We start from the raw sequence: 14,051 nt of genomic DNA, 5'->3' as shown, positions 1-14,051 counted from the left end.
AGAATGCATTGTCAGGGAAAATAGAGAAGTCATATTTGACAGTTGGTGGCACCAAGCTTCATTATGACTCAACTGCAATTATATATATCATCCAATCATTAAACATGATAAAGTGTGAAAATCCAATGGAAATTAAGTATGCAATTAGTAGCTATGCAAGACTCCGAACCTCAGGCTACTAAGCTTGGTTATAAAAGGTCCAGCTTAGTTCCTTAAAAGGCAGGATGGAATGATATCAACAGACTGCCGGCACTGTGTTATTCTTCCGTTGGCCTAACTGCTGCTGTTATATCCTGCTTGGATACAATTTATTCCATGTAAGCTGACTTTTGTTTATTACTAATAAACATATATTATATACAGCAATTGGGTTGTCGGTGTGAGGTCATTAAAGTACATTGAAGGGACTAGCAGCGGCCTCTTCAAGGTACTACAATCCATTTTTCACCAGTGGAGCACTCCCGTGATGGATCTCTTTGCTACCGCAAACAATTCTCAGTGTGCCCATATTGCTCCCTACGACCAGCTCCTCATGCAGTAGCCAGTGACGCTTTCTCAATTCCATGGACTTCCAATCTGTTGTACGCATTTCCACCAATACTTCTCATCTCCAAGGCTCTCCAAAAGACCATCAGAGACGGAGTTCAACTGATTCTCATAGTGCCTCGGTGGCCCAGACAGATCTGGTATCCCATCCTTCTGGACCTACTGGATGCTCACCCAATTCCATTAGGGGATCATCTGTCTCATTTGTTCCAACAGGACACTCAACTAACTACTCCATCCCAATCTTTACAGCCTACATCTCACAGCTTGGAGATTGAGCAGGCAATCCTCATGGATGTTGCAGCTTCATCAGCAGTAAAAACCATACTTCTTGCAACTAGAAAACCATCTACCAGGAAGTTTCAAGTTTATTTAAAATTTGATATACCACCTTATCATTTATTTCAAGGTGGTTATACATTTTAAAATAGGATAAAACTAAATAAAACAATTTAACATAACTTTAGGTTCAAACAATTTTTATTGAGGCAAACAACAGCGAAAGCAATACAAAGGCACACAAAGGGTGCATAGTACAGACAATGATGCATCATAGACAACATGATATCAAACATGTATAGGATAAGTGTAACAACAGCCAACCCCCCCCCCTCTTCTACTCAACTCAGGGCAAGCGAGGCCAGAGGAGATGGAAGAGCACTCAGGGACCCTGGACTCTGTTGAGCCCCGAAGAAGCCACACACACACACACCCACTAATGAACAGGCCTGTAGCTAAATGCCAGAACCTTTCAAAACTTAACATAACTTTAACAAAATTAACATACACGATTAGACAAAAAAATAACATACACAACTGGACAAACGGGTACGAATGGAAAAAAAGGGGAGAACTACAATAGTTAAAGAAAAATAAGATATAAAGGTATAAACAAAAGGGCAGGGTTAAAAACAAGTAAGTCCAATACAAGCAGACTCAAAAGATTAAAAAAAAATTTTAATCCTTAAAAGGACACTCACACTTGAAAGGCATCTTTGAAAAGGAATGTCTTAAGAAGAGATTTAAATTTCTCAAGATTAGGGATTGGGTTAAAATTATAATGTGTTAATGCTGAATATGATAAAGTTACAAGTGTTGTATTCAATTTTAACTGTTATTTATTGTTACACTTGTTATATGATGCAAAATGAATAAAGATTTGTAAAAAAAAAAAGATTAGTTATCTCTCTTAGTGCATTTGGTGCCAAGTTCTAGAGGGTTGGGGCAACTACTGAAAAGATAGTGTTTCTTCTAGTATTAATATGGTTCAGGGTTGGGATTGCTAATAAATTTTGCTCCGAGGAACGTAGAAAATGCGATGTAGCGTATGGTATCAAAAGTTTATTAATGATTAAATGTCATGATTAAATGTCATTTTCCTATTAGTCAGACATCATATAATAATAGGAGGGGGGAGGAATACAAAGATAGGTTTCGTTATATGAATGAAGGGTTTTGAGGGAGGGTGGGGAGAGGGTTACATTTATATGTTTAGATTATAATGTAAGATATGCAAGTGCCTTGTTTCATTGTGTTGATTATGAATATTGTACACATGATGAAAGATTTTTAAAATGAATAAAGAATTTAAAAAAAACAAAACAAAAGTTTATTAATGGATTCTGGCTGTCCAGTGTTTCTTGTTTTAAAAGTAAATAAAAGAGTTTTATAAATGACACGGTGATGGATAGGAAGTCATATCAGTTGAAAAGGAAACGGTTTTCCAGCTGGGCAGAATCGCAGGATCAAGATCCATTCCGCTGCCCTGTGGATCATATTCTGACTTACGACTGCATTTATCAAATTCAGGTCTTAAGACCAACTCTGTACATCTTCACCTTTCAGCTATATCAGCCTACCACCATTTTTTTGGAAGGGAAACCTCTTTCTTAAAATCCTCTAGTTTCCCGATTTTTGAGAGGTCTTAACAATCTCCGGCCTCCTCTTCGTATGCCACCTTCAGCCTGGGATCTCAACCTTGTTTTGGACCAACTGATGAAGGATCACTTTGAGCCCTTGGGATCCGCTACACTACAGTTCCTAACTTGGAAAACGGCTTTTTTGGTAACCCTTATTTCGGCTAGAAGAGTTAGTGAATTGCAGGCTCTGGTGATCTATGAGCCATATCTTCCATTTTTCCCCAATAAGGTGCTTCTTCGTACACATCCAAAGTTTCTTCCAGTAGTAGTCACGAATTTTCACATCAATCAATCCATTTTTTTGCCATCATTCTTTCCTCCTCCGCATGGGATCCCATTGGAGCAAACTCTTCATACATTACCTGGACAGGACTGCTGCTATCCGTAACACCAATCAATTATTTGTTTCCTTTAACGCAGCTACTCAAGGACATGCAGTTTCTAAACAAACTATATCATCTTGGATTGCTAATTGCATCTCTCTTACTACAAAATCTTAGAGTTACATTTTTCATCTATGCTGATGATATTACTATACTCATTCCAATGATGTCATTCACGGCAGATATAAAAAATCAGATTTCAGTAATTCTGGCACAATTAGAGAAATGGCCCATTAATTTTAAACTTAAACTTAACCCTGAAAAAAAAGAAAATTTTTCTAGCCTGTCCAAATGATAATATCAAGGTAAAGGTACTTCAACTTAATGGACACAATTTCCCGATATCTAAAACTATTAAAATATTAAGTGTTGTGTTAGATCGTCATCTTACTTTAGACAATCAGACAGATCTAATGATAAAAAAATGCTTAACTGCGCATGATTAAGAAATATTTTGATCCAGTGTCAGTCAGACTTTTGGTTCAATCATCAATTCTGTCTATCGTGGATTATTGTAATATAATTTATTTAGGATCCCACAAGAAAGTCTTTAATAGACTAAGAATAATACAAAACTCAGCGGTTCGTTTGATCTTCGGTCTGAAAAAATATGACCATGTTAGTTCTTATTATTGACAGCTTCACTGGTTGCCGTTTGATGCAAGAGTTTTATTTAAATTTGGCTGTACTTGCTCTAAAGTACTATTTGGTTTAGCTCCAGCTTATCTTGTCCCTCATTTTGAATTTCATAGAACAAACATGAATACACGCAAATCTTATTGGTTTGCGTTTCCATCACCTAAAGTTGTCGATACACAAGATTTTTGGATCAATCTTTAGCATGCCAGGCTAGTAAAATGAATACCTGGTGGAGTACCTTAATTCCTCAAGCTCAATCTTATCTTCTTTTTAGAAAAGCATTAAAACCTACCTGTTTGATAAATTTATGTCTTAATTATTTTAACATTGTATTTATGAGATCTTTTATGTGATGTATAATGTGATTCACTGATTGCCCAGGTTTTCTTGATGTAAACCGCCTAGAACTCATGGTGTGGCAGTATACAAAAATAAAGTTTATTATTACTTATTATTATAAGAAAGCTTCCATGTCTCCTTCGGGTCACATTGGGGCTCATCAATTATGAGCGATGGCTTCCTCAGTTGTGAGCATAAGAGCAGTTCCCATACAAGATATCTGCAAAGCAGCAACTTGGTCTTCAGTTTATATGTTTACCAAGCATTATTGTTTAGATAACAGTTCCACACAAGACATTCAATTTGGACAATCTGTTCTTTGCAATTTGTTTCCACTGTCAAATTAAAAAACAAAACTTTTGACTTGCCTCCTCCCATTTTCTTGTTCAGGCTAGTTACTCACCATCAAGTGGGGCTGCATTTACCCTGCTTGTCTATCGGAGAAAGCAAAGTTGCTTACCTGTATCAGGTGTTCTCCGTAGACAGCAGGGGAATGCAGCCATACTTGCCCATCCTCCATCCCCGCATGTCAACTTATTAATGAGCTAGAGACAAACTGTCAAACTCGGGGGTGGAGCTACACAGGCAAGGTTGCTGCACATGCTCAGTAGGTATAAAAAAAAATGGGAGAGTTGCCACGGCACAGGCTCAGTCCAGGGACTTCACCATCAAGTGTGGCTGCATTCCCCCTGCTGTCTACGGAGAACATCTGTTACAGGTAAGCAACTTTGCTTTCTGGTTGCTGGTGTTTCAGGGAATAAGGTTTGTTTTGGTGCATCAGGTGAGGCAGTTGAGGGATGGATAGGGCTCTTGAGACTTTCTCAGCTAACAGATTTAAAATCTTGTTTGATTTTAGAGATGACCTGCTCTTAATTGGACCGGGCCATCAGAACTACACCTATGTTGCCCAGGCTGTGAATCAGGGTGTTACACTGCTGGGCATTTCAGATCAGAAGCATCCAGGCATGGCAGATTACATTCCTGTTGTGGTGGAGCATGCCATTGCCCCAAACCTCTCCGATCCAGTGACTGTTGGGGACGTCATCTGTTTCAGCACTCACCTGGTCAACCAAGAAGGTCGGTGTGGTGAGCACAGGGTGAGCGTGGGTGCCAAGCTTTAGAAACACCAGCAATAACACGGCTGTACCTTTATTCCTCTGCAGGTGAAATGGGAACATGGCAGGTCTCCTCTGGTGACATCCTTCACACGCATGTGGCAACGGGGGTGGCAGTAGTGAGAAGCACAGGGACAGTTTCAGTCTTCCATGATATCCCTGGAATAGTTAAGACATTCAAAGAGGTAATGCTGCTCTCTGCTCTGAGCTGATGTCTCTGCCTGTGACACTCCCAGTGCCAATGCCTGTGTTTCATTTTTTAGGTAGTGGTTCATGGTTCTTCTGGATTACATCTCAAATTTGGCCCCAAAAGTTACTTAACCAACACCCCAAATTTCACTGAATCATATCTCCTCATTTCTACAAATAGAAAACAAAGCCTAAAAGGTGAGTATCCATGTGTAGTGCCAGCGCGCAGGTCCCCTCATGATACAGGAAGCCTGTACCTGAATAACTGCAAACTTTTTCCTTCCCTGTTACAGGAGTCTGCAGTGCTGCCCAGGTGAACATAATTTTGACTGTGCTAACCCCAGCAGCGCATCTTGGCTGTACTGTACGCTTCAGTAATAGCAGTCTGGAAGTTCCTGCCAGCAAAATCTTTCACCTCAGGTCTCAGTTCAGTATTGAGAAGGGTAAGCCTTTTTCTCGTTGAATGCCTGTAGCAGGGTTAGCATAGATTGGGTCATACACTTAATTATAATTATGATCACCACTAGCATGTTCTTCCAGTTGCCACAGAACCCCCCCCCCCCCCCCGAGGATCTGGAATAGTTACATCACTACATACATTCAGGGCTGCATTTCCACTTTGTTCAATAAGTTTGTTTATTGGAGCATACTACTGCCAAACTGAGGGCAAGTAATGGTGTTTTGCTGCTAGTAAACATCTTCACAATCGCTGCAAGGCCAAAGTAGTCACAGCTCACAAAATTTTAAAAATCCCGAGCTGCATGTCAACTTCGATTCCCACATCTCCACTGGTGAGGTTCCACAGAAGACCTTTACAATGTCCACTGGAATCAACACATCCAGCTACTTTCATCAAACATCAAAGTAACTTGGTTGGTTGAGATGTTGCCATTAGAGAAGGGAGCAACACATAAATCTGCAGAGACTGCAGCTTTCAGAATCATCCCCATTGTTCTCATCACAACTGATTTCAAAACAGTTTCTTTAAGCGTCTCTCCAGACCGGCACAGTTCACTGATGGGTAATAGCTCACCATGACCAGCAGGTGGAGACTGAGACACAAACTTTTGGCTTTAGTACAAATGGGCTGTGCAGTCCCAAGTACAATCAGTTTGCTCTCAGTCTCCAGCATTTGGAGGTGGTAAGCCTGTGCAGTCTTCCCTGAGTTAGTGTAGGGCTGTTAGATTTTGTTTTGAGGGCCTTCTGGTCCCTGTCTGTGGTGGCAGATTGAGCTTTGGGGGACCCTTTCTGGGGTCCATCTGACCTCAGGAGTGCCACATTCGATGGGTCGAATCCCTCCCTCTATTTCCCCCACCTCCCCAAAATTTTTCAGTAGAGGTGTTTCAGCTATAAACCTTGCCACCGATACCGGCAAGGTACATGGCATAGAGCAGTGGTTCCCAACCCTGTCCTGGAGGAACACCAGGCCAATTGGGTTTTCAGGCTAGCCCTAATGAATATGCATGAAGCAAATTTGCATGCCTATCACTTCCATCATATGCAAATCTCTCTCATGCATATTCATTAGGGCTAGCCTGAAAACCCGATTGGCCTGGTGTTCCTCCAGGACAGGGTTGGGAATCATTGGCATAGAGAACCAGTGGGGTCTGTTATATTATAAAGTAAAGTTACTTTGAAAAAAAAAAAGTCCTGAGGCAGTGCCGGTCTGAACGGAAATCTTCAATTGACCTTTTTTTAAATTTAATAATCTTTATTCATTTTTAAAAACACTTTCAACAAGTGAGACTAGAGTAATTAAACATTGTACACTTTAGACATCACTTAATATATTATAGGATTAATACAGATCAATACCCTCCCCCCACCTACCCTATTCTCTATCATTAAGATATCTATAAATTTTATCTTAGTTTCCAAAATACACTATACATTTTTAAAACATAAATTACACATTTATAACCATTCAGACATTTATCAATCCTCAAAAATACCACCCTTCCCCCCCAATTACCATCCTTAAAAATAATCAATTAAAAAAATTATATTCCTCCCCCCCAGATGTGCATCTTGTTGTATGATTTTGTAGATTTTCAAGTGATGTTGTATTATAATTGTTTGATATTTACTGTACACTTGATGTAAGTTATAAAATGAATAAAGAAATTTAAAAAAAAAATTTTTTTAATATTCCCTAGAAAATCAGCTCTCATTTTCTCATATATATAGATTAGACATAAACTTGCCCACCAGAATGTAAAGTTGAGACGATCCCAGTTTTTCCAGTTCCTTGTAATCAATTGTATAGCTGTACTTGTCATGATTAAAAAAAGACATCTTTTATATTTGTCTAGGGGATCTTTGATATGCAAAATTGTACCACAAATTACTACTTCATAAATTAAAGGAATCTCAGATTCTAAATTATTATTAATATGTCCCCAAATTGATTTCCAAAAAATCAGTATCTTAGGGCAATAAAACAGCAAATGATCTAATGTTCCTATGTCTAGGTGACAGTGCCAGCATCTATTAGATCTAGAATTATCTAACTTATTCAGTCTAACTGGGGTCCAAAAAGAACGATGTAACAAAAAAAAAAACAACCAAGTTTGTTTCATAGATGCTGATGCTGTACACCTCATCCTCCTAGACCAAATACGTGGCCATCGAGATGCAGAAATATATTGCTTAATCTCGATGCTCCAAATATCTCTAAGAGCGTTTTGGGGTTTTTTATTCATAAGTTCAGATATTAATTTATACCACTTAGCGGCTTGATGTCCTAGTATGTCTGCCTGAAAGCAGAGGAATTGCAGGCTGTAAAAAATTTTTAAATTACGCTACTCAGGAAATCCTTTCTGAATAGCCTGCTTCAGTTGCAACCATTTATAAAATTGAAATTTTGAAATACCAAAAGATTGTTGCAACCGTGAAAATTCAAGCAATTTCCCATTTGAAATAACATCCTCTAATGTTCTTATGCTTACTTGCATCCAATCCTTCCAGGCAATTTTAGCCCCGCCTATTTGTATCTTGGATTTCAACCATAAGGATTGACACAAAAACTGTTCTATAGGAATTTCAGTTAATTTTTTTTTTCAAATTCTTTATTCATTTTTTCCAATTCTTTATGCACAAATATTATTTCAATTGAACTTATACACATCACTTGAAATTCTTAATATTATCATCTTACATACATAAATTTATTTTCTTCACCCCTACCCTTTCCACAGATATTGTAGTCAAAATATCATATAAATATTACATTCATAATTATTAATTAAATCTTTAATACAACTAAAAACCGCCTCCCTTCCCCTAATTATAAATATACTTTCAGAGTAAAAAGGCGTCTAATCATCACAATAGTTTAACAATGGCCCCCAAATCTTTTAAAAATTATTATAATTCCCTTTTTGCATGGCAATTGTTCTTTCCATTTTGTATATATGACACAACGAATTCCACCAGAAAGTGTAATTAAGTCTAGAATAATTTTTCCAATTCATGGTAATATGTTGAATGGCAACTCCTGTCATTATCAATAAAAGTTTGTTATTATTTGATGAAATTTGACTTTTTATTCTCATTAAAATAGAATAGTGTCATAAGAACCTAAGCAATGCCTCTGCTGGGTCAGACCTGAGGTCCATCATGCCCAGCAGTCCACTCACGCGGCAGCCCAACAGGTCCAGGACCTGTGCAGTAATCCTCTATCTATACCCCTCTATCCCCTTTTCCAGCAGGAAATTGTCCAATTCTTTCTTGAACCCCAGTACCATATTCTGCCCTATTACGCTCTCTGGAAGCGCATTCCAGGTGTCCACCACACGTTGGGTAAAGAAGAACTTCCTAGCATTTGTTTTGAATCTTTCCCCTTTCAACTTTTCTGAATGCCCTCTTGTTCTTTTATTATTCGAAAGTTTGAAGAATCTGTCCCTCTCTACTCTCTCTATGCCCTTCATGATCTTTTAAGTCTCTATCATATCCCCTCTAACTCTCCTCCTTTCCAGGGAAGAGAGACCCAGTTTCTCCAATCTCTCAGCGTATGAAAAGTTTTCCATCCCCTTTATCAGACGCGTCGCTCTTCTCTGAACCCTCTCGAGTAACGCCATGTCCTTCTTAAGGTTCGGCGACCAATATTGGACACAGTACTCCAGATGCTTTCGCACCATCGCCCAATACAATGGCAGGATAACTTCTTTTGTTCTGGTTGTAATACCTTTCTTGATTATGCCTAGCATTCTGTTTGCCTTCTTAGCGGCCGCTGCGCACTGTGCCGTCGGCTTCATTGTCATGTCCACCATTACCTCCAAGTCCCTTTCTTGGGTACTCTCATTTAATAACATCCCTCCCATCGTATAGTTGTACCTCGGGTTTCTGTTTCCCACATGTAATACTTTACATTTCTCAACATTGAACTTCATCTGCCATCTCGTCGCCCATTCCCCTAGTTTGTTCAAGTCCCTTTGCAATTCTTCGCAGTCCTCTTTAGTCCGAGCTAAACTAAATAGTTTGGTGTCATCTGCAAATTTTATTATTTCGCACTTCGTCTCTGTTTCTAGATCATTTATGAATATATTAAAGAGCAGCGGTCCGAGCACCGAGCCCTGCGGGATCCCACTTGTGACCTTCCTCCAGTCCGAGTAGTGGCCCTTTACTCCTACCCTCTGTTTCCTACCCGCCAACTAGTTTCTGATCCATCTATATACGTCTCCTTCCACCCCATGGTTCTTCAGTTTCCGGAGTAGGCGTTCATGGGGCACCTTGTCAAAGACTTTTTGGAAATCTAGATATATGTTGTCTATGGGGTCTCCTTTGTCCATCCATTTGTTAATTCCTTTGAAGAAGTGCAATAAGTTTGTTAGGCATGATCTCCCATTGCAGAAACCATGTTGGCTGATTATCAGAAGTTTGTTTCTTTCAAAATGTTCATCGATGTTTTCTTTTATCAGTGCTTCCCCCATTTTCCCCGGAACCGAGGTCAGACTCACCGGTCTGTAGTTTCCCGGGTCACCTCTTGATCCCATTTTAAAGATGGGCGTAACGTTGCCTATCTTACAGTCCTCTGGGATTATGCATGTATTCAAGGATAGATTGCAAATTTGCTGCAGTAGTTCCGCTATTTCCTCCTTTAATTCCTTAAGAACCTTTGGATGGATTCCGTCCGGACCCGGGGATTTGACAGTTTTTAGTTTTTCTATCTGCCTGCGAACATCTTCAAGGCAGATAGAAAAACTAAAAACTGACAAATCCCCGGGTCCGGACAGAATCTATCCAAGAGCTACATGGTTTTCTAATAAAGAATTAATTTGAGACCAAATTGATTTTAAAAAGACCATGATACAGGGACAATAAAATATTAAATGATCCAAAGTCCCTGCTTCTAGGCAATTTTAGTCCCACCTATTTGTATCTTGGAGTTCAGCCATAAGGATTGACATAAAGACTGTTCTATAGGAATTTCAGTTAATTTATTTATACATCTTGGGGTCTTCCAGGTATCCAAAATAATGTTATTATCCTTAGCATAACTAGGTAATTTAATGTCCAATACATGGGATAGGCGCATTGGGAACATAATTTTCCATTCCAAAATTAAGCACTCTGGATAATGCTCCATGAGGTCAGGCAGGATCCAGTACATACCCTGACGCAGAATATAGGCCTGATGATACCTATAGAAATTTGGGAAATTTACCCCTCCCTCCACAATTGGTTTTTGTAGAGATACTAAAGCAATTCTAGCAGTTTTGCCCATCCAAATAAATTTGATAAGAATACTATTCAGTTTTTTATAAAAAGAATCTTGAAAATAAATTGGTAACATTCCCATTTGGTAACATACGACAGGCAGAATCATCATTTTCACTGTTTGAACTCTCCCCCACCAAGATAAATGTAATGGATTCCATTGCTCACAAATTTCTGTAACCTTTAACAATAAAGATTTTTCATTTATTTTCATTGTTTCTTCCAGTGTTTTATAAATCCATATTCCTAAATATTTTATACCCTCTTCTTTCCAAAGAAAAGGGAACTGATCAAAAAGTTATTTTTGAGAATGTATATTAAGCGGAAGAATTTCTGATTTATTCCAATTTATTTTATATTCTGAAAATTTTCCAAATCTTTCAATCAAGTCCAATAAATGTGGAATAGTAGATTCAGGATTCCTCAAATGAAGCAAAATATCATCTGCATATGCAGAAACTTTGTATTCCCAACCAGCATAAGGAATACCTTGAATCTCTTCTGCTTGTTGAATAGCCAATAGTAAAGGTTCCAATACAATATCAAACAACAGAGGAGATAAGGGATATCCCTGCCTAACTCCCCTTTTCAAACGAAAACCGTCTGAAAAAGAATTATTTATATACAATCTGGCCAACAGGGAGCTATACAAAGCTTTGATCATTTGTATAAATCCAGAACCCACCCCAAACCAATCCATTGCTTGGTACATAAAAGTCCATTCTACACGATCAAATGCCTTCTCTGCATCCAAAGATACAGAGAAGGCTGGATCCTCCATGGATTTTGTTAAGGTCAACATATGAAGAGCCAATCTAGTGTTATGTGAGGAATGTCTATGAGTAACTAATCCGGTTTGGTGCATACCTATAATAACGTAGCTAACAGTTTTCCATCAACATTTATCAAAGATATTGGCCTGTAATTTGAAACCAATAAAGGATCTTTGTTTGGCTTAGGCAAAACTATGGTCAAAGATTCTGCCATAGTACCTGAAATGCAGCCTTTATTCAGTTGAGCCTGATATAAATTTAATAAATAAGGCAGTAATGTATTTTGAAATGATTTATAAAACTCCACAGTGTATCCATCCCCTTCTGGAGCGGATCCAACTCTTATGGGACTTAAATGCTGTCTGGATCTTCTTTAATGTAATAGGTGCATCAAGAGATCCTTTTATATGCTCGGGAATTTTAGGACTCTCGATTAAATTCAAAAACTCTAAACCATCAGGTTCTTTATTTGAATAAAGCTCAGAAGAATACAAGGTCTTATAATATTTCAAAAACTGTTTTAATATATTAGCAATTTGAGAATGAGTAACCCCATTTTTATCTGCAATAGCCACAATCTTTACTTTACTTTTTTTTGCTTTTAAATAATTAGCTAGTAACCTTCCCGCTTTATTCGAGTTTCCATAATACAAAGCTTGTTGAGTAAATAATTCTTTCTTAGCCCATTTAGAGGAGATCTTATTGTATTTATATTTAGCTTTTAAAAGGGACTGAATGTATCATGTTCCCATTTTACTACTAATTTTGCTTCTAATTCTTTAATCTTTTTCTCCAATTCAAAGAAATCCTTTTTAGATTGAGTATTAACATGTGCCGAATATCAGTGTTCACTAATACTTCTTTGGAACTTATTTGTTTTCGCTCCACTCATTTTAGTGCCTATCTTCATTCTCTTTCCTCTCTTAAACCTGAATTTCTCTCTGCGAAAGTGCTTCACCGTCCCTTGCAGAAAGTTTGGCGCTGGGTCTGTAAATTTCATGCTATTTCTGCTTCTGCCTATCCGCTTTAATAGCTACTTTTTACCTGGAATAGATGGGCCGAGCTTTGCTCGGTGGGAAACAAGGGGAATTCATTATGTGTTTCATTTGGTCGATGATGATGATGGCAAAATTAAGCCTTTTGCACAGTTGCAAGAGGAGTTTGGTATCCCCTCCACAGATTATTTTGCTTATATGCAAATTCACCATTATGTTTCTTCCTTACCCTCCAGCTCTTTGAAAGCCTCATGTTATGAGTTACTTTCTACGGCTTTTACCATTGGTTCTCAACTACCAGTTCCTCTCACATTTCATCATCGCCATTTGAAGGATGAGTCCCCCATGTTTGATCACTCTTCTGTAAGGGAGGCTTGGGTACGTGATCTTGCAGTGTCTTTGCCGGAGGATGTGCTTTTGTAGGGTGTTCGTAGATTGCCGGCCTTTCGAAAATACACCACTTTTTGGGAACAACATTATAAGTTGATTTTCCGATTGTACATCTCTCCTAAGAGGGCATATTTATCCCATTTTCAAGAAACTGCTGCCTGTCTCCGATGCCAAGCTCCGGAAGCGGGTTTGGGTCACATGTTTTGGACTTGCCCTGCTGTTCAAACCTTTTGGAATGCTATTTTTGTTTTTGTGGAGCGTATTTGGAAAATTAACATTCGCCGCTCCCCTTTGTTATTGTTTGGAACTGTTACTCACTATTTCCCTAGTGTGCGGGAAGCAGCAGCTTTTCTAAAATGGACTGTCTTGGTGGCCCTGAAATGTATTTTGCTGAACTGGCTTGAAGATACTGCTCCCGACTACTCTCTTTGGCGATGTCGGATGATTACCTTATTGATGTGGGAACGGAGGGATGTATTGGACTTTGCTTCTCTTCAAGGCAGAGTTTTTAAAAAAAACTGGGAACCCTTTTGGACAACAATGACCCCGCTGGCACGGAGCCGCTTGCTGAACAGTTGAACCTTGAAGTTATGAAGAAGTTGTGAAGAATCTTTATATTTTGTTTTTTTTGCTATACCTAGTTTGCTTAATTCATGTATGATTTTCTGGTTGAGATGTGCTAGGAAGGAGGACACTGGGGGGGTTTTCTTACTTTGGGATGGGTTGTGTTGAGGTGGGGTTTTATGTAGGGATGAGTTTTGTTTCTTAAAATGTTGAGCTTATGTATTCTTGCTTTATGTTATGTTTGATGCTTTTGTTGAGCTCAATAAAATATATTTGAATATGAAATTATATTCCCTCTCATGGTAGATTTAAAAGCATCCCATAAAGTTTCCAATGAGATCTCATCTGAGGAATTTATTTGGAAATATTCCTCTACTTTTATATTGAATTCTTCTATAAATTTTGTATCCTCAAGCAATGCATTATTAAACCTCCAAACAGGTCTCTTTCCATCTTGTTCCTCCAATTCAAATTCTATCCA

At 38.5% G+C, this 14,051-nt stretch overlaps 1 protein-coding gene across 3 annotated transcripts in view; it reads left to right on the top strand.

Moving 5' to 3' along the window:
* Nucleotides 1-14,051, top strand: part of LOC117349890 (nuclear pore membrane glycoprotein 210-like) — a 181,897-nt gene that overhangs the window by 132,572 nt on the left and 35,274 nt on the right. For all 3 annotated transcript variants that reach the window (XM_033923574.1, XM_033923576.1, XM_033923577.1), the window contains 4 exons: nucleotides 4,683-4,903; nucleotides 4,990-5,126; nucleotides 5,205-5,328; nucleotides 5,424-5,573. In XM_033923574.1, the coding sequence (XP_033779465.1) occupies nucleotides 4,683-4,903; nucleotides 4,990-5,126; nucleotides 5,205-5,328; nucleotides 5,424-5,573 (632 nt within the window). The remainder of the gene's footprint in view (nucleotides 1-4,682; nucleotides 4,904-4,989; nucleotides 5,127-5,204; nucleotides 5,329-5,423; nucleotides 5,574-14,051) is intronic.

The sequence above is a fragment of the Geotrypetes seraphini genome, chromosome 16 (assembly GCF_902459505.1).
Source record: "Geotrypetes seraphini chromosome 16, aGeoSer1.1, whole genome shotgun sequence".
In the NCBI taxonomy this organism is placed as follows: Eukaryota; Metazoa; Chordata; class Amphibia; order Gymnophiona; family Dermophiidae; genus Geotrypetes; species Geotrypetes seraphini.
The sequence above is the reverse complement of the archived record's forward strand: the minus strand, read 5'-3'. Positions and strand labels throughout refer to the sequence as shown.